The 26,754-nt window shown below is 41.2% G+C and overlaps 1 protein-coding gene across 3 annotated transcripts in view; it reads left to right on the plus strand.

Annotated features, from left to right (window-relative positions):
• MYH9 (myosin heavy chain 9) overlaps positions 1 to 22,994 on the plus strand; it is an 86,001-nt gene extending 63,007 nt beyond the window's left edge. For all 3 annotated transcript variants that reach the window (XM_020787689.3, XM_020787688.3, XM_020787690.3), the window contains exons 17-41: positions 1,838 to 1,959; positions 3,249 to 3,318; positions 4,051 to 4,211; positions 4,849 to 4,957; positions 5,198 to 5,329; positions 6,103 to 6,309; positions 6,593 to 6,730; positions 8,878 to 9,001; positions 9,785 to 9,956; positions 10,498 to 10,710; positions 10,976 to 11,120; positions 11,701 to 11,907; positions 12,285 to 12,389; positions 13,213 to 13,365; positions 14,454 to 14,702; positions 15,382 to 15,594; positions 16,501 to 16,713; positions 16,925 to 17,086; positions 17,936 to 18,064; positions 18,683 to 18,771; positions 18,958 to 19,081; positions 19,737 to 19,945; positions 20,700 to 20,808; positions 21,272 to 21,444; positions 21,579 to 22,994. In XM_020787689.3, coding sequence (XP_020643348.3) covers positions 1,838 to 1,959; positions 3,249 to 3,318; positions 4,051 to 4,211; positions 4,849 to 4,957; positions 5,198 to 5,329; positions 6,103 to 6,309; positions 6,593 to 6,730; positions 8,878 to 9,001; positions 9,785 to 9,956; positions 10,498 to 10,710; positions 10,976 to 11,120; positions 11,701 to 11,907; positions 12,285 to 12,389; positions 13,213 to 13,365; positions 14,454 to 14,702; positions 15,382 to 15,594; positions 16,501 to 16,713; positions 16,925 to 17,086; positions 17,936 to 18,064; positions 18,683 to 18,771; positions 18,958 to 19,081; positions 19,737 to 19,945; positions 20,700 to 20,808; positions 21,272 to 21,444; positions 21,579 to 21,696 — 3,846 coding nt within the window. In that variant the 3' untranslated portion in view covers positions 21,697 to 22,994. The remainder of the gene's footprint in view (positions 1 to 1,837; positions 1,960 to 3,248; positions 3,319 to 4,050; positions 4,212 to 4,848; positions 4,958 to 5,197; positions 5,330 to 6,102; positions 6,310 to 6,592; positions 6,731 to 8,877; positions 9,002 to 9,784; positions 9,957 to 10,497; positions 10,711 to 10,975; positions 11,121 to 11,700; positions 11,908 to 12,284; positions 12,390 to 13,212; positions 13,366 to 14,453; positions 14,703 to 15,381; positions 15,595 to 16,500; positions 16,714 to 16,924; positions 17,087 to 17,935; positions 18,065 to 18,682; positions 18,772 to 18,957; positions 19,082 to 19,736; positions 19,946 to 20,699; positions 20,809 to 21,271; positions 21,445 to 21,578) is intronic.
• Positions 22,995 to 26,754: the final 3,760 nt, after the last annotated feature.

A 26,754-nucleotide genomic window follows, 5' to 3' on the forward strand; every position in this document is an offset into this window, starting at 1 on the left:
TATTTCTGAGTGTTAACATGGTGCACAGGGATCATGGCAGCTTCAAGGAGCTACAATTTTGTCAGAAAATGAGGAGATCGCAGAAGGCAGGGGGACAATGCAGAAACAGACATGGGGTGTTGCATTTGCCACTTTTGCTTACATTAGCTGGTTGGTGACAAAGAGTTTTTTTTTTTTTACAGACTTTCTCCATCCTCAACATTGTTACCCTAAGTCTGGCTTGGCTTTGGCTTTAGTTCATGTTTTTAACAGCCCTTGGATATATGCTTGGTTTTCCTGTTATATGGGAATTTGTAAAAATAAAGCAAAAATAATTTTAAAAATCAGTTTTGTTTGGAGCACTTAGGGCATTATCTTCTATACATGTATTTGGAGCCAGGCTTACAGATTTTCCGAACAGGAAACTCTTGATTTCTAAAAGATGTCTGCTAAGATTAGCAGTTATCAAAAATAAAAACCAAAGACCAAAATGCAAAATTTTTTCCCCCAAGAACAGAACTTGATCCGAAATCATAGGATTATAATGTTGTGTTGGGAGGGATACCAAGGGCCATGTAGCCCAACCCCACAACAGAGTGGGAACCCACAGATAACCCCCCATCATAGCCATCAAACCTGTTTCAAAATCTGCATGAAAAAGGTTTTCCTGTAACCATGCCTGGTCTCATATAAACCAGTACATGGCCAGGCCTGGGCCACAGCCCCCCCCCCCCCAGCTTGTGGACCCAGGATTCTACAGTTTGAATTCCCTCTGTTTCTTTTGAGAGAGGGGCAAGTTGAGATTATCCAGATGTCAGAGCATTGCTGCTTGTCTGGCATAGTGTTATGTGTAGCTGACATGGTTATATGTTATATGCTGTGACCCTGGACAAGGTTTAAAGTCCCAGAGTACCTTCAGAAGGAGGGGCAGGTAAACCATTTCTGAGTACTGTACCTTATACCTAAAAAGCTGTGGGAGGTCTCAGCTGGTCGCTATCCTGGGAAGATTCAAGTTCCCAAACACACTGAGTTAGGCCAGAGTAAATATTTTATTCTCCAGCCTTGTCGCTTCAGTTAATACTTCTTCTACTGGTTCATTTTGAATCCCTTGATGTTCTTGTGCATTTTTTATTATTCTCTAATATTTACACTAATTTACCAAAAAAAAATTTAAAGAAAAAACGCTTTGCTAAATTAGTGTAAATATTAGAGAATTCAAGGTCATGTCTATTTAAAAAACCCAGTTATGTTGTGATTAGGTTTTGTGATTGGTAGAAGGTAGTGCCTTTAAAGTATTTTTCTTCCTTTACTTTGCAGGTTAAAAATGTAAGTGACAGTCTGGAAATTTTCTACAAAGTTCTTTATAGTAACAATTTAACTGCTTTTATATAATTTGAGGAAACTATTGCGGCATTTGGCTATTTCCATATACAGTATATCCCTGATTTATTTATTATAAAAGGAAATGTCACTGTAAATCTCTCTTCCCCCACTACTTTGGTTTTAAATTTTGCTAATTTGAGTTGATGTGTACACTTTTCTGCCTTGGCTGTATTCCCTAACTCCTTGTTCTGGGGGTGACAGGTTAGAAACTGTAGATTCCTGATATTTATTTATTGCCTTGTGTGCTGTTATCATTATGAATGCTATTAATTTTTAACTCTTATTCAGTGCTCCTCTTCAAAAGCCAATCCCCACCCCCCATAGTACATACTACCTTCAACGAATCTGGGCATTTTAAGTATGAACAACAGTGGCCAAGGTTGTCTTCTCTAGGAAAGGATGCAACAGGTACACCACCGATCTGGGTGTCTGGAAGCATGTACACAGACTTTAATAGCTTGCTTTTCCTTCATAGGCTGGGAAACTGGACCCACACTTAGTCTTGGATCAGCTTCGTTGCAATGGAGTACTGGAGGGAATCCGAATCTGCAGGCAAGGTTTTCCCAATAGGGTTGTCTTCCAGGAGTTCAGACAACGGTAAGAGTGAATTGTGGCTTCAGTCTGGGTATTGAATGCTCTTAGCTTTTCAGGTCTTCACACTGTGAAATAAATTACTTTATGCCAGTCAGAAATCTAAGCCTAATAAGCAATTGTGTTGTTTTGTGTCATTAAGTCAGAACTGACTCACAGTGACCCTAATAGAGTCAAGGTAATAGTATCAAGGTAGATTAAATACTGGATATTTAAGGAGGGGTTTTACCAATTCAGGGTCAGAAGACCAGCAGTCGTAAGATCGAATCCACGCGACGGAGTGAGCTCCCGTCACTTCTCCCAGCTCGCGCCAACCTAGCGGTTCGAAAGCATGCAAATGCAAGTAGATAAATAGGGACCACCTCTGTGGGAAGGTAACAGCATTCCGTGTCTAAGTCGCACTGGCCATGTGACCACGGAAGATTGTCTTCGGACAAAAACGCTGGCTCTATGGCTTGGAAACGGGGATGAGCACCGCCCCCTAGAGTCAAACACGACTAGACAAAAATTGTCAAGGGGAACCTTTACCTTTACCTTTACCTTTACCAATTCTATGCCCCCAGTGAGTTTCCATGGCTGAGCAAGTATTCACACCCAGGCCTCCAGAGTCTTAGTCCATAGCTCTATTCTCTACCCCATGCTGGGTATCCAAAAGTGTGATGCCAAGCCATTTCTTACATATGGTGACCCTTTTCAGGGTTTTCAAGGTAGAGAACACTGAGAAGTAGTTTACCATTCCCTTCTTCTGGGGATATCCTGGGTCTTTGCAGCTTGTCCAAGGCTCCATAGGCTGGCTCATCTCCTGGGATGCACAGTGGGGACCCAACCTCTGGCTCCACAACCACAAACCGAACTTACCAAACTGTCCAGCCTGCTCCCTTATAAGGTGACTTGAATACTGTATAGGGCTTAGCAGGGTACAGATGCACTGTCAGAGTGATTTTTCTGGTGAATGTTCATCACATTCTTTTCTTGTTAGTTTGTTTTTTGTCTCAGTTGACAGGCAATACCACATTTAACATCCAGTTGCCTGCCTCTCCTCTCCCTATCCAATGTATTAAGACTGGTTTTGATATTCTTTTTGATAACAGCAGTTCTGATACAGGATTGTAACCATGACACTCTTGATGAAACAAGCAAATGTACTCCCTTTACTCCAGATTTCTACTAGTTGTTTGAAAGACTGGCTATAAATAATTCTAAAATTTAAAAAAAAACTTCTATTACTCGACTATTCCTATAATTTCTGTCATAAAAATGATGTACAAGGTAGTGACAAAATGATATTTTTCTAGATATGAAATCCTGACTCCAAATGCTATTCCAAAAGGGTTCATGGATGGAAAGCAAGCCTGTGTGTTGATGGTAAGTTTCACGTTCCAGCTGCTGAGAACATGAAACAAAAGGAAGTGGCTAAATCCAGTCCTTCACTGGACAGAATACACTGTAAACTTGAATTAGGGAAACATTTGATGCCTTGCAGAAAATCACACTCTATTAATGACACCTGTTGGGTACTAGTTTATTGACGATGTACCACTTCTGTCAATACAGAATATTATTCGAAACATGCTGTAATTTCAAGATTGAACTGGTATGCATCTGCCTTCACTATGGACTGTTATTTCTGCCTTTTCATGAGCATGATTTAGGACATTTTTTCCTCATTACCTCTAGTAATGCAGACTTCAGAATACACATGTTTTAAAAATGAACCTTGAGTGCTGTTTATACAGGTTGGCCTCAACAGGGTCAAATTATTTTTTTGATCCTTTTAAATATTTGTATACCCACTGTCTTTAGTTTCTGCATATTGTCTTTCTAATTATTTAAGTCTCCTTGGGTTCTTTAAGGAGAAAGGTGAGATAAAAATATTTTAAATAAATAAAATATAATAAAATAGGAAAACTCTATAACAATGATCTGATGGATCCTGAATGTATGTTTGTCTTGCCATGTGATGTCTTCAGTATCTCATAGATTTTATTTGTTCTTCCTAATATCCCCCATGGCTTTAAGCAAATGTGGAGGGGTTTGCAAACATAAGATACCTTGAGACATTTATTTCAGTCTTAAATATGCTATTTACCTTTTCAGATCAAAGCCTTAGAACTGGACCCAAACCTTTACCGAATTGGACAGAGCAAAGTGTTTTTCCGAGCAGGTGTCCTTGCCCACCTTGAAGAGGAAAGAGACTTGAAAATCACAGATGTCATTATTGGATTCCAAGCATGCTGTAGAGGCTATTTGGCTAGAAAGTATGTGAAAAGCAATATGTATTCATTCTGCATTAGCTAGAATGGGAAAAAATAAGTGGAATTCTGAACTTCAGATAGATCACATGTTATCTTTTGCTCTGGATCATAGTTTATATATAAAATGCAAGATGCTTGCAGGGTGAAAGGTCAGAGCATCAAGGTGCTGAGTTGGCCAAAATCCTCTTGTCTCATGGCAAGGCAGCTGTTTCAAATGAAAGTGCAATGCTGTCACACAATTAACAATTTATAAGCTTAAACTCTTGTTGAAGTTACTGCAGATGAAGGGTTATAACACTGTAATTGTACTGGGCAGAAATACAAGTACCATTTCTTCTGCACAGAAGGCATGAAGCCAGTAAGAAAAGATCAGGTTGGTTTGAGAAGGTTATGGCATTAATCATGATGGGGGTCATTCAGACTATTTGGTGGAACAAACATAGAGACAGAACTTTTACATGCAGAGAGATAAAGAACAAGGGAAAGAAATTGAGAACAAAGTTTGGGTAGGAAACAAGTAATGTTATGGGGTGGAGGGAGCACATCAGAGCCTCCCCCATGCTTGTCATTCTTCAGAAGCTTCAAGGCCTGTAATTCTTCTCTGATTGCCCTTCTCTCTCTTTCACTGCTGCCATCACAGAGCTTTTGCCAAGCGCCAGCAGCAGCTGACGGCAATGAAGGTACTCCAAAGAAATTGTGCTGCCTACCTGAAGCTTCGCAACTGGCAGTGGTGGAGACTCTTTACAAAGGTACTGGCTGGGGAAAGATACAGTAAGAGAAAGCTGAGCATAAGGATGTAACCCCCCCCCCAAAAAAAAAAGAGATGGAGCAGAGGCAGTTTGGACTCTGAGAGGCCCAGTTAGCATTACCAATAATAATAAATTATGGGAGCTGTTGCCCAAAAAATCTGGACAAGCATACGCTCCCCATCCATGCCCAATTGAAAGGACCTTGTGGAGTAACTTGCTGCCAAAATTGACTTGCCACAGGTGAAGCCTTTGCTGCAAGTGAGCCGCCAAGAGGAGGAGATGCTGGCCAAGGAAGAAGAATTGATGAAAGTGAAGGAAAAACAGGTGGCTGCTGAAAACAGAGTGGTTGAAATGGAAGCGCTCCAGACACAGGTGAGTAGAGACTTGTCCACCAGAGAAAAGGATGGTCAGCTTTTCGATGCTTTTACATAGCTGAAGAGTACTGTAGTTGAAGCTGACTTGAAACAGTATTTTGGGAAGCATCAAAGTAATCCACTAGGTGACAATTTGCAGCATGCATTAAATCTTTCTGAGTGGAACACCTCAAAATAAGGGTGCACAGTCCTTCCAGCCTGGAAAAGTGTATCAGTGTTGGCTGGAGGAAAGGGTGACTCACACAAAAATGCATACGTATATGTGTTCTCTCCCCTCCTCCTCCCTCCTACCCATCTCACCATTCTCCATCCCCTAGCAGTTTCCATGGGATTCATGGTGTTTCACTTACCTTGAGGGCAGCCTGTAGTCTCAGACCCAGTTTATGCGTCTCTGCTTTGGAGCATATGTGTCCATGAAGGTTTTACTTGCTGTGGACAAATAAATGGTTTCTTAAAAGGATTAGCAGCACAATCTTATACATTACTTGTTCAGAAGTAAATTTGGAGCTGACCTCCAGATAAGAGTATATAGGACTTGGCGCCTGAGTTGAGGCTGGAATCTAAACTTTCTAACAGCAAATACAGAAGTTGCAAGATGCTTTTCATTACATTCATTGATAACATGTTATCATTCATATAGACTTCCACATGGAATTATCTATGCCTTTTAACATTCATCCAGTGTGTGAATAAAATTGCTGTCTAGTGCATCTTTAACAGGACAATAAAGCTTCAAATGGAACTTGAAACATACATTCTTGTCTTGTGCAGCTCATGGCAGAGAAGATGCAGTTGCAAGAGCAGTTGCAAGCAGAGATAGAGCTCTGTGCTGAGGCGGAGGAGATCAGGGTCCGCCTAACCAACAAAAAACAGGAGCTGGAAGACATATGCCATGATTTGGAGGCAAGAGTGGAGGAAGAGGAGGAGCGGTGCCAGCAGCTCCAAGCTGAGAAAAAGAAAATGCACCAGAATATCCAGGTAATGAGCAGAACAAAGTTGTGCTTACAATGCAATATACTACAGGACAGATACAGTTGGGTAAATGTGTAGGGATTGGGACAGTAGGAACTTTAGAAGAGGGAGGAAAATTTGGTTGAGGTAAATGGAATGCAGAAGCCACCTTAATCTGTGTTTGCTATTCCTCTTCTATACACTACTGAACTGCCAAAATTCAAACATAGCTTCCTTATGACAGTAGAAAGTTAGGCGACTGTTGCGTTCTAACCGGATTGCTGGATACCTTGTATTTGTGTGTGTTCAGGAGCTTGAAGAGCAATTGGAAGAAGAGGAAAGTGCCAGGCAGAAGCTACAGCTGGAAAAAGTAACCACTGAAGCCAAGCTAAAAAAGCTAGAGGAAGACCTGATGGTTCTTGAAGATCAGAACTCCAAATTTGCCAAGGTAAGGCAGAAAGCAATTTCTTCTCTGATGGAAGAGAAGAGTATATAGGTCCCGTAGCTTCCACTGTGGGTAAAGGGACTCTTTGTTATCTGCTGGCTTCTTTTTCAGCAGGAATTCAGCAAGGAGGAGATGGCAACATCAGCAGTTTAAGGGCCAGTTTCAACCAGCTCTCATGAATATGCTATATCCCACCTACTGTACAGAAATCCAGCAGCATAAGAACAACTCGGAGTGAAAATAAACCTCACTTTGGGTTTATCTCAACTGCATTTCTGATTAAAACAAAGCAGGGGGAGTGTGCACCTTGTTTGAGAGGGCAATTACAGCTCTCTAAGGAAAACTCTGAAATTATTCTGAAACAAGATGTGGGGGGCTGGCCACTGTGGCAAATGTGGAGTTCTAATGCTGTTATGCTGAACGTCTGTGGACATGCTGGGACCACAGACTTTGTACTGCCTACTCTTGTGCAGGCGCATGGTAGCGTCACGCTGCAGAGATTACGGTAAATACCATGCTTTACATGAAGCAGTCGACCCTTCCTAATTGATTCTGTAATTTTGGCTGAGTAGACATATTTTTAAAATAATTGACAGAATACAAATATTTAGGAAATGGATTTTTTTTTCTTTGATTTGCACCTTCAACTAGATTAGCCACCTTTTTTTCTTGATCAAGCTATTTGTCTGGAAAACAAGTTTTGGTATAGTCTAGTTGGAAAACACAATAGCGGTATACTGAGTTCTGTAACAAGACATGACAATTCAAGCCCATTCTGAAGAAATACCTGTTTCTCCACAAGGACTGGAGAAAATTAGAATCCTTTATTTTACTCAAACCTAAACTCTTGGGCTGCAAGGCAGAATTTCTTCATATATAATTCCTTGAGAAATTAATCTTAATGTGGTGCCGTTTCTGTGCTGAGGTGATTATTGCCATCTTTATAGGTCTTCAAATACAAAGAATGCCCAGAGCCTAGTTGTGTACTTAGAGCAATAGAAGTCAAGCAATATAAATTGCAGCAACCAATAGCCACTAGTTAAGAAGTCAGCACTTGTGTGTAACTGATGCAGCTACCAAAAAATACATGTGTCAACATCTTAATTAGCAGCATTTTACCCTTGCAGTTTGCTTTATGCTGGAAGACATACTGTAAGAGCTTTCTGCCCAAAAGCCTATAGAGTTGTCCTTGGCTCCTTCTCCTTAGGTTGCATACATCATTAAGAACATTGTGCTCTGTTGTTTTAAATGTCTTTTAGTGTTGATTTTATTTACTGTTTTCAATGTAATCGTTGTTTAATTCTTTTTAAATATTTGTATACCTACTGCTTTTAGCTTTTAAAAATTGTTTTTTTTTAATGATGTAAGCTGCCTTGGGTCCTTTTTAAGGAGAAAGGCGGGATAAAAATATTTTAAATAAATAAATCTACAGGAGGAGAGGAGTAATTATGGCTACATCTGACCTCTTGATACCACAGTACTAAATTTAAAGGAATGGCTATTTTAATATGCACATCCAGATGATGGTGGTTCAGATTATGTGGGCACATTGACTCCTAGTGGAAAAAGTAGAGATATATTTAATGGGCCCTTTTGCTTGATCTTATTCTGATGAATTTTAAAACTAGAACTTGGCATTATGAAAACAATGAAACAGCAGTGTGTCAAAGCTTCAACATTAACTTTGTTTTAATTTTTTTTTACTATCTTTCAATGCCTGGACTACTTTAATATGCATTTAGTCTTTTTTTGTAAGCCTCTTGGTGATATTTGATGAGGCCTGTAAATGTTTATAGCACTCTTGGAAGACCTGTTTAGTAAGCCTGGTAGGAGCAATTAAGTTATTTTTATTAATTTCTTGTGGAAATGTGTTTCCTGTGGCTGACAATGAACCACATAGGTTATGAATTGCAGTTTCTTGGAAGCAAGCACCCTGATTGGTTATTTTGCTGTGTTTTGGTGACTTTTAGTCCTGGTGACACTTCAGCAACATTTATTGTAAAGAACATTCTAGAATAAAATTAATAAATTTCATTTCAAATTTTTGTTTGGCAAATAATCACAGGATCTCAAAGAAGGAGACTAGTATACTTTATGGCTAGAAATGATGTCAATCATTATCCAATGCACAAGTTTTCTGGATTTTGCAGGAGAAGAAATTATTGGAAGATAGGATTTCAGAATTCACAACCAACCTAACTGAGGAGGAAGAGAAGTCAAAGAGTTTAGCTAAACTCAAGAACAAGCATGAAGCTATGATAACAGAGCTGGAAGGTAGGAGAAGAATGTCAGATGGTTTGGCATAATCCACCTTTTCTTATCCATTGGGATTTCTCATTGTGTACAGGATCTGTTAAATCTCACCACATTGGACTTTAGAGTCTAAGGGGTTAATGTCACTGCAACTGTAGAAGGCTTGTATGGGAGATATTGATCAGTCTGAGGGAACCATTGAGTGGCGGGCTGGATGAAGGTTATATATATTGTCAGCTGAGCTTTGCTCTGAGTAAAAGCAATTTCAGAAACAGACCAATGGCGAAGAACAGCTGGTTCCATTTTTCTTCTTGCTGTGGGAATATTTCTGCTCTTATATATTCGGCAGTGGCTGAATACTTGGGTTTGTGCTGTTGCTATTATAGCCTCAAAAAGATACAGTACATCTTTGCGCCATTGCTTATAGCACTGTCATAAAGGGCATTGCTTAACTGCTTGTGAGCAGTTTCAGCCTAGTATTCAGAATCCCCTTTGTGTGTTCCAGAATTTTATGGAGATACCTCCATAAGGTACCTCCTTTTAGCTAGGCAGCCTTGGGAGAGTGGGGGTGGCAAATGAATGTGGGAGATGGATGAATGAATGAATATTAAGGAGGTCAAAGGGTATCCCTGCCAACTCTGGTCTTTGACAATGGGTACCTGGATCAGGAAGTGCCATAGTAGCCCATCGCTGTTGCAATGTCTAGATACTAGGTACTAGCACTCTCAACTCTTCACATGATACGCTGATTAGAACTGTGTGAACCAACATGCACCACTGATCTACCTCTGTTCTTTCTTGCAGAGCGCCTGCGCAGGGAAGAAAAACAGCGGCAAGAGTTGGAGAAGACCCGCAGGAAGCTAGAAGGAGACTCTACAGATTTGCATGACCAGATAGCGGAACTCCAAGCTCAAATAGCAGAGCTCAAAATGCAGCTAGCCAAGAAAGAGGAGGAGCTGCAGGCTGCTTTGGCTCGGTAAGGCCTAGGTCCTACATGTCGTCCTGGGAAAATATTGTACTGTGTTCCTCCTCTTAACTGCAAGTGTAATGTCTCCTTACATGGTTTTAGAGTGAGTACTCTTTGAGGAACTACACCAAATAATTTACAATGTAAATATTGTTTGCTGCAAATATGGCAAGGCCTTGTTATTGTGACAATAAGGTAGAATGTTGGCTTCTGATATAGACTATAATCTCTTCTGTATTTTAACCTTTATTTCCCATCTCTCTTGCTAATCTGTTTTTGGAGCATGAAAATGAGGCTAGGCATTTCAAGTAGAATCCAGCTGTGCTAATACGAACATGGATTATTACTGTCTTCTCAAAACACTTATTGAGACTAACCATCTCTTATACTGCAGTTCTGTACCTACCTATTCGGATCTGAGTTCCTTAGGATTTTCTCGCAGATAGGTGCATACAAGATGGCAACCTAAGTAATTTTCCTCTAGACAGATGACAATTTCTGATCTATGAAACCATAGAACTTTGCTCTGACATGTCTCTGAATTGGGCAGGGTGGAAGAAGAGGCTGCTCAGAAGAATATGGCTCTGAAGAAGATCCGTGAGCTGGAGTCTCAGCTAACAGAGCTCCAGGAGGACCTGGAGTCTGAGCGAGCTGCCAGGAATAAAGCTGAGAAGCAGAAGCGAGATCTGGGTGAAGAACTTGAGGCTCTGAAGACAGAGCTAGAGGACACACTTGACTCAACTGCAGCACAGCAGGAACTCAGGTAAGTACAAAATTTTGTGCCTACAACGCTTCTGAGATCAGCTCTGCCTCTTGAAGTCATGGAAAAAACTAGAAGGCTCTGCTGGTTTCTAACAGGTTCTGTCCAAAACTTATTTTGCCATGGCATGGCATGGCATGCTGTACTACCCTTCCCTCAAGTTTCTACTCAGCTAGGTTGGTGCTCGAATGTCAAGGCTCAGATCTCTGGTTCCTTACAAACTTTTTGTCAGTATCTAGCTAATAGAAGCATTTGGGCCTTCTGGCAGATCGAAACGTGAGCAAGAAGTGACTCTTCTCAAGAAGACCCTTGATGATGAGGCAAAGGCCCACGAGGCTCAGATCCAGGAGATGAGGCAGAAACATGCCCAGGCTGTAGAAGAGCTGGCAGAGCAGTTGGAACAGACCAAACGGGTATGTGAGATACTGAAAAGGTTTCATGTCACTGGTAAAAGCTTTTTTTTTTTTTTTTTTTTTTTTTTTTTGCTGCAGAGTACTATCTTCCAGTTTCTGCACTGATAATTTGATAGCAATATTGATGTATTATGCACTTAATGGCTTTGCATTCCTATTGCTGAATGCACTGGAGGCCAGAAGCAGCATTCTAACATGTGGCAGAAGCTGACATGTAGTGCAGTAACAAGAGCAATGCTTGGTTTTAGAGGTGTGCTCGTACTGGCTATGTTAGCTGCTAATTCAGGTGATTTCCTTCTGCCTGCAAGACTATTGGTGCTTAATGTTGGTTATTTTTCCTTGTAATAACTTGTAAGTACAGGACTTCTTTTCATTTCCCTTTTTGGTGTAGCTATCCTTTCTGTGTGAAATGGTAGAAATGTTGGCAGTGCAGATTCATTGTTCTGTTAATGTTTGGGTGCTGAGCCCATTGATCTGACTCTTGTGTTAGGATCTTATTTTTAATAGCAAGCTATGAAAGTCAGATTTCTGGAGTGGTAAGAAACCAATTTCTAGACCAGTTTCTTCTCGTCATCTTCAGGTAAAAGTGAATCTTGAAAAAGCCAAGCAGGCTCTGGAAAGTGAACGGGCTGAACTGTCCAATGAGGTGAAGGTCCTCCTGCAGACCAAAGGAGACACTGAGCACAAGCGGAAGAGGGTTGAAACTCAGCTCCAGGAACTACAAGTGAAATTTACAGAAGGAGAGAGAGTACGAGCTGAGCTGGCTGAGAAAGTTAACAAACTGCAGGTAATGTTTCTGAGTGTGTTCCCTTTGGGTCTTGCCTCTCTAGCTATTATTCTGTCTTAGAGAGAAAAGGAGATCTGCAACCACAAGATACAGTGTTCCTCTGAGGTGCAGAGCATTATTCCACTGTCACTTGCTTTGATTTATACCAAGAAAAAGATAGAGCTCATCCTAAGCAAGTGCTTTCCAAGAGCTGAAATAGTGGCTGGTGAAATTGGTGGGTAACAAAATGCCACAAACTCCTATAGCAGTGCAGAGTAGGCTTAACTAAAAAGAGATGTATTTTGGGGCCTTTCTCCCTTTCTAAGAAGATGAAGTTTCAGATTAGGTGGCAAAGCTTTACTGTGTAGAATTGTGTTAAGCCTCTTTTACTCTTTTAGGTTGAATTGGACAATGTCACTGGTCTTCTGAATCAGTCTGATAGCAAGTCAATTAAATTAGCCAAAGATTTCTCTACCCTGGAGTCACAGCTGCAGGACACCCAGGTAAAGTATTGGCAGAGGTGCCCAAGTTATTTCTCCTCATTGACTGACTGATTCTCAGCCCTGTAGAGCATCCCTGTATCTCCTGTTATCTTCGTAGTGACAAATTCATATTGTTGACTAAGGGTTATAGACTGCAGGATCTGAGGTCTGCACTGTTTACTAATCATGGTGGCCAGCCTCAACCATGTGATTACTCTAGCTCCCCAAAGGAGGGCAGTCTCCCAGAGCTTTGGAATAGCTCTGCTCTTCAGAGTTCAGTTGTGGAGACAGGTTCTGTTCTCAGCCTTGGCAAGAGTGTATCAAGCCATGCACCACAGTAGTACACAGCCCCTCTTTTTAAGGTTGGACACTGAGAGTGGGAACAGAACGGTGCATGTTGAAGATGCTCTCAGAATATTGACAGCATAATATGGCTGCAGTACTGATCTGTCCCCATTTTCTGATAGACAGCTATCAAATGCAACGTAACAGCATTTCATACAAAGAGCATCTGTGTGATGAACCAAACAGGGTAGTAAAACAAGGTATCTTTGCATCTAACATTTCCATTTCTCCTTGCTTCCAGAAGAAAACATACTTATAAAGCTACTGGATATTTGGCTTCCATTGGCCATTCATTCCAAATGGCATATGGGTGATCCAAATACTATATGTTTGTACACCCCATCTTGTTCTTCCACCTACAGAAGTCAACTATGGAGTCCAACTGCATCCATTGACATGCCTATGGATCAGGATTCTTTGTATTTCACATCTAATACTTGTGAAGTTTAATGTATTCTTTATCATAAGATGCTAAATGATTCAGTGGTGGTTTTTATAGGAGCTGCTTCAGGAAGAAACACGTCAGAAACTGAGCCTCAGCACCAAGCTAAAACAGATGGAAGATGAAAAGAACAGCTTCAAAGAGCAGCTAGAAGAGGAGGAGGAGGCAAAGAGGAACTTTGGAAAACAGATCTCTGCTCTTCAGCTTCAGGTAGTTCAGCATTATAAGAACAAGCCTTTGGCTTTTGCATTCCCTCTTTCTCTAGCATGGCTTTGAAAAGACATTTAGAAGCTTCTACCTCTGTTTCACACTAACCGTAGCTTGCCATGTTGTCTGAACTGAGCAAACTGATCCATCTTACAAATCACAAGTTCAAGAGCTTACTTATTTCAGCCGGTTAGAATGATCACAGTTTAGGGTTTGGACACAGCATTGAACAGTGTGTTGTTGTTTTTTAAAGAGGCAAAAGCTTCCTGTATTCTTGTGGCCATATTTTAAGAGAGGAGGTGATGATTTTATTACTTTGAGGCATTCTGTGGCTTATCTTCATACCATTTGACATTACATACAAACCAGGGCCTTCTGTTGAAACCGAGGTTTTCAAAGCAGTTGCATTTATTTTTGTGGCATGCTGCATTGTATGGCACAGTTTTCGTAGAGAATACCAGTATGATAGAGGTAGCTGAAAAGCTTTTTATGAAATGTGTAGGAATATATCTGTGAAGATTCTCAGTTATCCAGGTGAGCTTATCTAGAAGTTGAGTCATGGCAACTAGACCTCCTTTCTTTTTAGGCTGAAATGTTTTGCTGCCCATCCAAGTAGCTTCTTCAGTTTTTCTCAGTCTGAAGAACCTACTTGGATGAGTAGTGAAACATTCCAGCCTAGCAAGAAAGAAAATCCAGTTGCCATGACTCAACTTCCAGGTAACCTCACCTGGATGACTGAGAATCTTCACAGACATTTTATGAAAGTTGCTTAACCAAAAATGATTTCTCTGACTGTTAGAATGTTGACCTGGAAACTCTGGAAGTTCAGTGCTCAGAACTCTCCTATTGTTTTCAGAATCTGATCACTGTATCTCAGTATTCTTGGCTTCACCTGGGCAGGATTCACAAGATGGAACTCTCTGCTTTGGTTCATTCCATGCACATTTTCTTCAGTTCTGTTTTGGGGATCCGTTGATGGTTCTCCCCCTTCTTCTCGCAAAAGTGTTAAAACTGCAGTTGCTTCTATGTGAGCCACTTTAAAGAAATGAACAACTTTTTCTCTCATCCCCTCTTCTTACTCTCTACCTCAGATTTCGGAAATGAAGAAGAAAATGGATGATAGTGTAGGTTGTCTGGAATCAGTGGAAGAAGCAAAGAAGAAGCTTCAGAAAGATCTGGAGGCCATGAGCCAACGTTATGAGGAGAAGGCAGCTGCCTATGACAAGCTGGAAAAGACAAAGACTAGACTCCAGCAAGAATTAGATGATCTTGCTGTGGACTTAGATCACCAGCGGCAAATTGTCTCCAACTTGGAGAAGAAACAAAAGAAGTTTGATCAGGTATATTCAGTTGCAATTATTTGTCAACTCTTATCTCCTTTCCCTTTGTAAGCAGATTTGTCTGTCCCTTCTAGTTTACTGTAAACAGGTTCAGGCCACTGTATTCAAAGCACAAAAGGGAGTACAGTGGTGCCTCGCTTAACGATGATAATCCATTCCAGGAAAATCACCGTTAAGTGAAAACATCGTAAAACGAAATTAAAAACTGCATTGAAATGCATTGAAACCCGTCCAATGCGCACTGTCCAGCGAAGATCCTCCATGCGGTGGCCATTTTCGCTGCCTGTATAGTGAGGAATCCATCCCTAAACACAGCGGGGAGCCATTTTAAGCACCTGGCAGCCAGTTTGAAAACCCGACGATCAGCTGTTTTGATCGTCGTAATGCGAAGAATTGGTTCTCGAAGCAGGGAACCAATCTTCGCAAAGCAAAAAAAACCCATTTAGACCATCGTTTTGCGATTGCAATTGCGATCGCAAAAAGATCATCGTACAGTGATTTCATCATAATGTGGGGCAATCGTTAAGCGAGGCACCACTGTAAATTAAATCTTCAGCCTAGCACATACCTTGAATTGGTGTCTAGGTTGGGTTCCCAGAGGTCATGCTTGATGTTTAGGCTGTTTTGGTGATAAGACTTTCCTGGAATTCTTATAATAACATTGACTTTCCTTATTCAGCTTCTGGCAGAGGAGAAAACAATCTCTGCAAAATATGCCGAAGAACGGGATCGTGCTGAAGCAGAAGCACGTGAGAAGGAAACGAAAGCCCTCTCCTTGGCTAGAGCCCTTGAGGAAGCCATAGAACAGAAGGCTGAGCTAGAGCGTCTCAATAAGCAGTTCCGGACAGAGATGGAAGATCTGATGAGTTCAAAGGATGATGTTGGCAAGAGTGTAAGTTAGTGGTATCCTACATCTAATGGGCTGGCGTAAGAAGGGTATCAGAAAAGAAATTAGGAATGACCTTCGAAAGGAGAAGGCTTGCAAAAGGATGTTTTATTTCACATATTGCTGTTGTTGCTTTGTACTGTCAAGTCACATCCACCTTTAATGATGTAAGCCACCTTGGGTCCTTTTTAAAATGAGAAATGAAGTAAAAACATTTTAAATAAGTTTAAAGTAATTCTGATAGGGTAAATAAGATATTTAAGAAGTGGTTTTGTCATTGCTAATCCCATAGTGAGTTTCCATGGCTGAGTGGAGATTTGAACCCAGATCTCTTGAATCCTAGTCTTGTAGCATTATTCAAATAGCCCATATTGGGCACAAAATATAGGCACTTCATTTAATTATGACAGAGAGGCACAAATTCATGAATCTGTTGTCCCACAGTGAGATCGTGCAGCTTGAAAACAATCAGAACATAGCATTTCTAAGACATCTTTCTTTCTTAAGGAATGATGGCTTTGCCAGCATTTAGTAGAGCTGGCTTGTGCTGTGTTATTTCCTGTTAAAGCGATATCCAAAACATCTATCTAGAAAACGTAACAAGTTTTCATTTCTGAATGGTTAAATTGGCTGAGTCAGGAGTCTGACACAGGTTAGTTTCTAGCAAGAACTCTTGCAAAAGTGATCTGTCCAGATGAGTAGAAGGACTGATGAAGTGAGTAGTGAGTTGGAGATAAGTGACTTCCCATTCCTGTATGAATGAGCTTGTTTGAGCTTGAATGAGCAGCACGCTTTTTGTATTTTTAAGTGTTTGTCTTTTTAATATTTACCCAAACAGTATCTCATCTGCTGAACAATGAAAGAGTGGCTTTACTGTCATGGAAGAAACTGGGTTTCTTTTTTGTGTGGCAGGTTCATGAGTTGGAGAAGTCAAAACGGGCTCTGGAGCAGCAGGTGGAAGAGATGAAGACGCAGCTGGAAGAACTGGAGGATGAGCTTCAGGCAACAGAGGATGCCAAATTGCGCCTGGAAGTGAACCAGCAAGCCATGAAGGCACAATTTGAGCGGGACCTGCTGGCTCGTGATGAACAGAATGAAGAAAAGAGAAAGCAGCTGACGAGACAGGTAAACTTTCAGAAATCTCGAAAGCGCCTGTAATGCACCGGGTATCTTCTCAGACAATTTTTTTTATCATGGAGGTTCCTAAATTGAGTAACCCAAACTAAATGGTAATACAGCAGGTTTGCATTTCCCTTTCCCCCTCTTTCTTTCCTGTTTGCCTCAAGGATAGGGAGACAGCATTGAACTTAAGGTTATACACTTTGGCTTCATACAGGTGCGAGAAATGGAAGTGGAACTGGAAGATGAGAGAAAGCAACGCTCTATAGCTGTGGCAGCGAGAAAGAAGTTGGAAATGGATCTAAAGGATCTGGAAGCCCATATAGACTCTGCGAATAAGAATCGTGATGAGGCCATCAAACAGCTCCGGAAGTTGCAGGTGAAGTTCTGTTTTTCTTTACTGGTAGCGCCCAAGCAGTATCCCGCAAGAAGAAAATGAATTTCAACACACAAGTTTCATGTAGATCTCGAGTGGGCAAGGTGTTAGGACTTGTGGGCAAAATTAAACTCCCCCCCCATGGGCTGAACCAGTCCTAGAAATAGCTGAAATGGCCATTAAAAGAAAAATCAAACAGAAACTATGTAGGTGTGCATTGACGGAAGATGAGATGGTTGGACAGTGTCATCGAAGCTAAGAACATGAATCTGACCCAACTCCGGGAGGCAGTGGAAGACAGCAGGGCCTGGCGTGCTCTGGTCCATGGGTCATAAAGAACTGGACATGGCTAAATGACTAAACAACAATGGTTCGAGGGAGTCTCAGAGGACCATCAAAGGTCCAGGAGCAAAAAACTGCTAGGAGGAGTTTGTTTTTTTCTAGCTCCTCTCCTATTTTTATTGTAGTGTTCTGAAATTGCAGATACTAGAAGCTGCAAAAATGCCCCAAGGAGCCCATATGCAGCCTGTACTTTTCCCACTACTGGTGAAGATCAATTGTTGTGCAGAAAATCTATTCGGACCAAGAAAGTTGGTTACCTGAAGCTTCAGTTGGGTTTTCATCATTTGATATAAGATCTGATATTATGGATATGTGATGTTTAGATGTAGTGCTCTCTATGCTGACGTTCTCAGGTTTGATCCTTGGCACCTTCATATAGCAGAGCTGGAGAAGACACCTTGGAGAGCTGCTGCCAGTAGGATTAAACTTAATGAGACTTGGTAGATGGATGGGGCTAACGATGTATGAGACAACTTCACATACTCATAGAATTGTCTTTGCATTTTTTAGGCCCAAATGAAAGATTGCATGCGAGAGCTGGATGACACACGTGCCTCTAGAGAAGAAATTTTGGTACAAGCCAAAGAGAATGAAAAGAAGTTGAAGAGCATGGAGGCAGAGATGATTCAAATGCAAGAGGTAACCTAATTCCAGAAGAACATCTTAGTTGGTACTGAAGTCAGCTGTATAGATATAGGGAAAGCAGGATGTTACTTTCAAGGGGATGGAACAGAATACTGGGGAGACCTTGGAATTTCAGTAGTTCAATACTGAAATCCATTTGAATGGTTTCTGGAATGAGTGAGAAATCATATGATTTGCTACATTCAAACCATCTCTTGCCTCTCCCTTTGTGGGTCTCTCAGCTTTCTTACTGTACAGCTGATCTTAGGGTCAGCTTAGAGACCTTTCCTCTCTCTGAAACTTCAATTTCATTGTCTCCAACCACAGATTGTATTTTAACTCTTTGTTCATCAGAATCCTGCTTTCACTTGACTAATGCCTGTACCTACAGGTTTTATCTCTTTGTGCTTCATAGTATTTTCTGATTAGCATGTTGTGTTTATTATGATGTTCAAGTGTTCTGTGCCCACAATATATTTGCCACTTTAAGTTTCTGGGAGTAGAAAAGCTTCCTGTTCTGAGACATACTGCCGGCTCTTAATTTTTCATCCTGTACTTCCTCCAGTATGACTTTTCTCGTGTCTATAGGCTCAGTTTGACCCATCATCTGTGTTCATCTTGTTTTGCTTTCAGGAACTTGCAGCTGCTGAACGTGCCAAGCGCCAGGCTCAGCAGGAGAGGGACGAGTTGGCTGATGAGATTGCCAACAGTAGTGGAAAAGGGTGAGTAGTATTCATGGAGGAGAAATGTTGTGGAAAGAGGCTGTCATGGAAAGGTTGTTCTGCAATGTTAATGCTCTTAAATTGTGTGGTGCCCGGAGCACCCCTTATAACCACTGCACATTTGTAAGATCAAAAGTAGTGAGTGTTCTCATAAAAGTGTATGTTCTTACTTGGTTTGTTTCCCAGAGCTCTGGCCTTAGAGGAGAAGCGGCGCTTGGAGGCTCGGATAGCTCAGCTGGAGGAAGAACTGGAGGAAGAGCAGAGCAATACAGAACTGGTGAATGATCGCCTCAAGAAAGCGAATCTTCAGGTACTTGTTTGTGTTTCAGCAGACAGTTCCTGTTGAGAAACCTCTCAGACAATAGTTCATAGCAATTGCTATTGGTTCCTCTTTATCAAAGGCTTTCAGCTCTCTGCCATATCATTCTGTCAACTGCCTGGTAACTCCAGACCCACAGTTCCTATTTGAAGTGCAGGAGATGCTTGGGTTCAAATTCCAGACATACCCATGTGATAAGAGGATGCACTTCACATTTACAAGTTCCCACATTTAATCTTTGGCATCTCCAGCTATGAAATGTGGGCAGCAGAGCTTAGAAGTCCTTTCTTACTTCAGTATTAAGTTTGATAGGCTATTGGAATGAATCTGAATAACAGAGTGGCTCTTACACTGGGCACATAGAGACACAATAGTTAATATATGTTGACTCCTATTTTCTTCTTTGTTAGAAATATTACAGATTTTCAGTAGTGAGGTAATGCCAGCAGGGTAGGCTAGTAATGTTCTTCTATTTGGTTATCTTGATCTTTTAGGGAACCTAGAGAGATGGATTGGGACCCCAGTAGGGGCAGATTTGCTCCAAGAGCCTGAGATTGCCCATCTGTCATATGGAGGGGTGTGAACTGAAGGGAAAAGGAATTTTTCAAAACAGGAATTGACCCACTTACTGTTCTTTTTCCCCCAGATTGACCAGATAAATACCGACCTGAATGCAGAGCGTAGTAATGCCCAGAAAAATGAAAATGCTCGCCAGCAAGCTGAGCGTCAGAACAAGGAACTTAAAGCCAAGCTTCAGGAGATGGAGGCTGCTGTGAAGTCTAAATATAAGTCTAGTATCACTGCTTTGGAGGCAAAGATAGCGCAGCTGGAAGAACAGCTGGATGCTGAGACAAAGTAGGTGTTCCAAGCATTCATTCATTCTTTTTGATGTACAGGCACCAACAGGTTCTAGGCAATAATTGCCTATAACTCAAGGGTGAGTTTGGGAAGGGCTGCAAGGAGGGCTCTTGGGGTTTTGTTTGATATTTAATTCTTTGTTATGAAGGCTACTGTGGGCAGTACAAGAGTCAAAATGCAAGTGGTAGAAGGAATGCAAAATGCATGCATTCTGAAATTTTAGGGTTTCTGTGATTTTTCTACTCTTATCCAGACCCTTCTATAGAATACCTACTGTATCTCTTGTTTAGAGGTGATACCTTTAGAACAGGTACTAATTGAAGGCAGAACAATGAAATTACCACTGATGCATTCAGGACCCAGTCCCTAAAACAGTCACTTTTGAAAGGTTGTGTATGGGCCACACAAATCGTCATTGATATAAAACCTGCTAAATTTCATCAGCATAAACTAGTTCCATGTAATGGAGAAAACTGACTTTGGCAAACAGTCAGCTCAGGACAGCGCCCACAGGGTAACTATGTAGTGACCTATTTTCTGTTTGCCTCAGTCCTAATTGCATATGGATTCCCTTGCTGCATGGCCTTAGTTTCAAAACATTTTCTTATCTATCAAACTGGTGGTATTTTACTTTTGCCACTTCACTTCTGTAATTTGTCTCTTCTGCATGGGATAAAGGAATGTCTCCAGATGCAACCCTTGGCTATTTTAGCATTCTTTTTTCAATATAATTGAACAACTTTTTTCACAGAGAGCGGCAGGCTGCTAGCAAGCAGGTGCGACGTACAGAGAAGAAGCTGAAGGATGTTGTCCTGCAAGTGGAGGATGAGAGGCGTAATGCTGAACAGTACAAAGACCAGGTATGTGCCATGCTGAAGGATTTTGCTTGATAATCTGAGCAGGCGGGAGATCATTTGCTGCAGTCCCACCAAAGGTCCATCTGTTGAAGCAGTTAGGCTGTTGACAGTGTTACTCTTTATAGAGTTCTCCACCCTTTTCACTCAGGGCAGCAAAAGTCTTTGCCTGAATAAATTTCTACCCTCTGGAAAGAAATGTCACAAATCAGGAACAGTGGTAGTGGAAAAGCTCTAGCTTGGTGCTGAAATATTCACATTTTTCATATTGGCTCAGATTGCTATACAAGGAGGGAAAGAGGTGGGAAACACTGCTGAATGGCATAAACTTTACAGGGACACTGTAAACTTTATCCCTGTTGTGGATGCTAGACTTTAAGAAGCAAAGGAGTTTGTGTATTGCAGATTAAGGATTGTAAATTATTGTATTCATAGAGTGGGGATAGTGACTCCTTTCTGTGCTCTGCAGGCAGACAAGGTGAATGCACGCTTGAAGCAGCTGAAACGCCAACTAGAAGAGGCAGAAGAAGAGGCACAGCGAGCCAATGCAGCTCGCAGAAAGCTACAGCGGGAGTTGGAGGATGTCACTGAAACTGCTGATGCCATGAACCGAGAGGTCAGCTCCCTGAAGAGCAAGCTCAGGTAAGGTGGATACTCTTGTAATCTTGCCTTCCTGTGACACCCACTGCCTGAGTGTGTACATGTCCCAAAGGTGATATTCTTCCCTTTAGAGATGAAGGTACACAGCCTATCACCTGTTCTGTTCTCTCCAACAGGCGTGGGGATATGCCATTTGTTGTGCCCCGCAGGATTGCCAGGAAGGGCACAGGCGAAGTATCTGATGAGGAAGTGGATGGCAAGACAGATGGTGGTGATGCCAAAGCTACTGAATAGAGCTGCTTCTTGGATCCAGGTCACACACGATGGAGTGACACACTCTCCCTTTGTCCAGTGGACTTCTGCAAACCCTTCGGCCAGGGAAAGTGAAGCACATCTGTCAGAATGTTCCCTGGAATATTTGGAGCCATCAGACGTTAGTGTTGTTGCTCCCAGTTTCTAAACTCTTTTGTCTCCAATGCCAAAGAGTCTGCCGTCTGATTTGATCTGGGAGCCACAGCTGCCTGCAGCATGTATTGTCCTTGCCATGGCTGCCAGTGAAATTTTGTAGTTTGGCAAATGGGTGGGTGGGATGAGGGAGAGACTATTTCTTGTTGCTGTAAATCAGTTATTTTCTTCCAATAAGGAGTTTGTGATAGATGCAGGGATCACCCTTCACCCTTTCCCCTTCCTCTTGTTTGCTTTTGGCAATCATGTTCAGTGACCTCACACTTTACTCTTCAGTCTGCTCACTTAGCCAGTTTGGGAGCCATGATGAACAGGAAAAACAAGGATCCCCAGCATGACCCCCCAAGTGTTAGACACCAGTCTTGGGGATGGATGGATGAAAGGGGAGGAACATCTTGTAGGAGAATTTTTGCAAGTTTCTTTTTCCTTGTGGATAATGTCTCGGCAGATCTGAAGTGCAATGGTGTCTGTTTTAGTGTCTAAGATAATGTGGACCAGTGGTTAGTGACAAGTCAAGGAAGCAGGAAAGCTTTCCTCTGTGCTTGTTGCAGAATCTATTTGGGACCAAATATATTTAATGGTTACACACGGGATCTATTGGGTTGGAATGGAGTGTAGGCAAGGAAGTGCTTCTTTGTTGTAACGTCCAAGCCTCTAGTTCTATAATCAGGGGATGGGTTTAGTTATTCTGCACAGTGACTTAAGAGTATATTAAAGAAGAAAAAATACTTTTAATCTGCACAGATTATATGTTGAAGGCCTTTGTATCTCTTGTAATTAAGAAAAATAAAGGTCTTTATCACTGCCTTTCTATGGGGACTGCGGTTATATAGATAGTCTTTACTTTTCTACACTGTACACTGGTTGCTGGATTTACCTGTATACTTAACCATACTGTATATGCTGCATTTAGAGTTCTGAGCAAGTGACAAATTAAAATAAGAATCTTCTACACTTTATGGTTGCTGCCTTCACTCTGGGAATCTCCTGCCCAATTGCTGTCACAAACAAATTTGCCGATTTTTTATATAATAAGTGCCTTAGCATGTGCCTCAGCTATGTCTCCACTACAGTCAATAATGGATTACAGGTGCTCCTCTAACAATAAAGATTATCCATGTGCTACAGTCTTCTGTGTGTGCTTACGTATCATGTGCAATAGGGGAGTTGCCATTACAAGGTAGATTGCCTGCTTATTTAGCACTAAAGAACTGGATGGCTCTGCTTAACGTATGTAGAACTGAGATAGATACTGGGAAGGGCTGATAAGAATCTTCTTGTAGTGCCTAGCTACTGTTCTATAAATGTTGCTCACAAGCAGTGATTCCTCTATATGTGATGGAAACATCATAGAAAGCTGGAAGAGTTTGTACCTTGTAATAAAATAATTGCAAGGTCAGATGGGCCATTTCAGGATTCATTATGCTGGAAAGAGAGAACTGATGGTAGTAGAACACACTCTAGACTTTATGAAGGCTGATTTCAATACGTTTTAAGAAAGGACTGGGTGATATACTCAAGGAGAGGGGAATCTGACATGGATGGGAGTTCCCTAACTATGGGATACTGCAGTACACAATTGCAAACAATTCCTATGAGAAAGAAGTAGGAGGCACCAAAATATGCGAAGGTATCTGCATAAAGATCTGAGATTTTGAAGGGGCATGGGAGAAAGAGCAAATCACCAAGGAAGAGTTCAAATGAGTAGCCCATGACTAGACAACATTTGCAGGGAGACTAACAGGAGGGCCAAACTTCAGAATGTGTTCAGATCTGCAAGGTGAATTTAAAATAGCATTAAAAACAAAACAAAAAAACCCCAACAAACCACTTTTTAACTAGGCACAGAGGAAGAACACAGAATAGGAAGAATGGGAAGTGCTAATGAGTGACAGGAGAAGATGGAATACAACACATACTTTGCCTGTTGTCGTCTGCTGAAAGGAAAACAGTTTTCATTGTGGTAAAAGCAGAGTCAATGATGCAGTGAGAGGGCTTCAGCCAAAGGTAGATGAAAATTCAGTACAGAACATCTAGCTACTTTGAATCCAGGTTTCCAGGTGCAGATGAACTGCCCCAAAGGAACTTGCAGGTGCAATCTCAGAGCCTCTGTCTGTCTGAGAATTCTTGGAGACAAAGCGAGTTATTAAGGAAATGTCCCCATGTTCAAAAGGAGGGAAGATGGCAATTTGGGTAATTACTCATTTTGAACCGGAAAAGGTTCTAGATGTTACAAATCATACTAGCCTAAATTTATCTCTCTCCCCCCCACCCACCCCCTTTTTAAAATAAGAGTTACAAGTTTAGTAGAAGAACGGAATACTGTGGATGGAATGTATATTTTAGTACTTTTAGATAAGTCCACTTTATATTCTTGTGGCCAAGCTAGTAAAGTGCAGACTAGACAATGCTACTGGTTAGGTGGGTTTATAGCTGGTTGATGGGCTGTATGCTAAGAATGCTACTCATCATACTGGAGATAAGTGACATGGGGTGTTGCAGGATTCTTACTTGGTATGTGGTGGTGTTTTTATAGATGGCTTGAATGAATGAGTAGAGGAACGCCCATCAATTTTGTGGATAAAATGGGGAAAAAAACCACAAAGTTCTAAAGTCATACAAATATAGGATTGGTAATCTAATACATGTAGAAATGATGTGAAGCTTTTAGCAAACCGCAAGCTAAAATGAGTCAACAATGTCCTTTGGTGGCCAAAAATTCTTGGTGCTCTTGCAATTCTATTATATTTTATTATATTTTATTAGACTTCTACCCTGCCCATCTAGACCAAAGGTCTACTCTAGGCTGCATCAACCAAAGTAGAGTGTCAAAATAGTAATAGTACTACTTGGAATAGTACTACTCTGCTTGGTTAGAGGGAACCTAGAATGCAGAATACTATTCTGGGCATCTCGTGTTAAGAAGGCTGTTCAACACTGAGTTGTGCTAATATACTTACACAAGTGTAAAGATTTAATTGAATTCTGGTCTGTGATTTCTGACCTTTTCTCATAAGGCTCCTAACGTGATCTCTACAAACCGTTGACATCGTTTGTCAGAGAAGTGTCCAATTCTGATGGGGATGTTTCCTGTGCAAAATGTTTCATCATATAAAGTGGTTCAGTCCCAGGAGTGAAGCCTCCTGAGATTAATTTGAATCTTTAGCTTTACTCTATGGGAGATGGACATTAGATTTTTCAATAAACTGAGCAGCTCATACATCATTCTAGCAAATATTAAAAGCAAGACTTAAATTATACTGTGTATGCCAGTAGGCCGGAGAGCTTTTGAAATGGGGAAAAAAACCGTTGCACATGAGGTGTAGTACCTTTCATCCAACACAAAGTGGCACTGCTCCATTTTAAAGTACAATTATCAATATGTTCTCAGTCTATTGATTACAACATCTAGAAATAGCTTATATTTAGTATAATTTGCCTTGCTATATAATAGCACAACTGCCTGAGGATTATGAGAGTTGCAGTCCAACACATCTGGAAGGTTTTGGGTTGAGAAAGGCAGTGCTGAAGTATGCAATCCCTCATGAGATTCAACTCAATGCACCATCAGATTTGGCAAAGTCTACTTTCCCTGATTCGGAAACTAAAAATATTATCCAAGTTCCTGAGCCTTCCAATGGTATGGTCAACAGTCCTAACCTTAATAATGACCTTCTATTAACTGATACTGGCAGACAATTTAACCTTCCCTTGGATTTTGAGCCTACTAACTCAAAGGCAAATTTGGAAAAAACTGAATCCAGCTGCGCTGACGAGGGCTATAACATCCAACCTCCCGACATACTGATGCCAACTCCATCAACACTCAAAGTTCTTGCAAAGCCTTTGACCCCACTACTATCAAAACCTCCTCCTAATGGTTCCACTTGTGTGGAGCCACTGTTTGACTCCATTGTGCCTGATTCCAATGACTGACTATCCCCCACCCCATAAATACTTTGTCCCCCTCTCTTTCCTTGTAAACGTATGTCTTGGAACATTGCTGGTTGGTAGAGGAAACATGAATTAGATTTTATTAACTATCTAAAAACCTTTGATACAATATTTCTCCAAGAGATCTGGTCAACTAAAGAAATTGTTCTTTCAGGCTTTAATTCTTACACCTTACCTCCTTTCAGAACTAGTACAAAAGGCTGGTTGGAGGCAGGCTTATGTTGTCTGGTTAAGCCTGCACTTAGTGTCACATTTCTGCAGCTTCAGGCCTTTACAGCTAAGTGCCCTATGGGACAACTGATCTTGGTTAATCTCTATATCCCTCCTGCCCTAACCAGTTCTTCATTATCCACCACATGGTCAGACCTGAAGAATTACATTGACTCTCTAATCGCTCACTTGTTTTAGCAGGTGATTTTAATGCCAGATTGGGCTCCAGCAACGATGCTCTATCTGCTCATATGATGTGGAGCTCCGATGCTTTAATACCACCTCCCTTTTTGGATTCTAGGACATCTAACAACCCAACAATCAATCAGGCAGCACATCATATGGTCAACCTCTGTTGTAGTTATAATTTGGGAATTCTCTATGGATCTAGAATTAGCACTTATTCCGGTGAACTGACCTTTCTATCATCTAGGGGTATGAGTGTGGTAGATTAAATTTTAATGTCCTCTGACTTGTTTCTCAACTTGTGAACTTTATGATTGGCTCTCATTCTGAAAGAGACCATCAACCTGTTCTTCTATCTTTATTTTGGGAGTTTCCCCTCTTAACTAATACTGTTACTCACCCTGCCTTATATAATCATAAAACAATCTGGTCAAATAAAACTAGGAATCTATATGTTCATTGTTAAATGGGATTCCAAGACTTTCTACTCAACTGTTCTTGTCCCTAAGGCTCTCAAGACAAGTTTAGCAAGAATAT

Source organism: Pogona vitticeps, chromosome 5 (assembly GCF_051106095.1).
Source record: "Pogona vitticeps strain Pit_001003342236 chromosome 5, PviZW2.1, whole genome shotgun sequence".
NCBI lineage: Eukaryota > Metazoa > Chordata > Lepidosauria > Squamata > Agamidae > Pogona > Pogona vitticeps.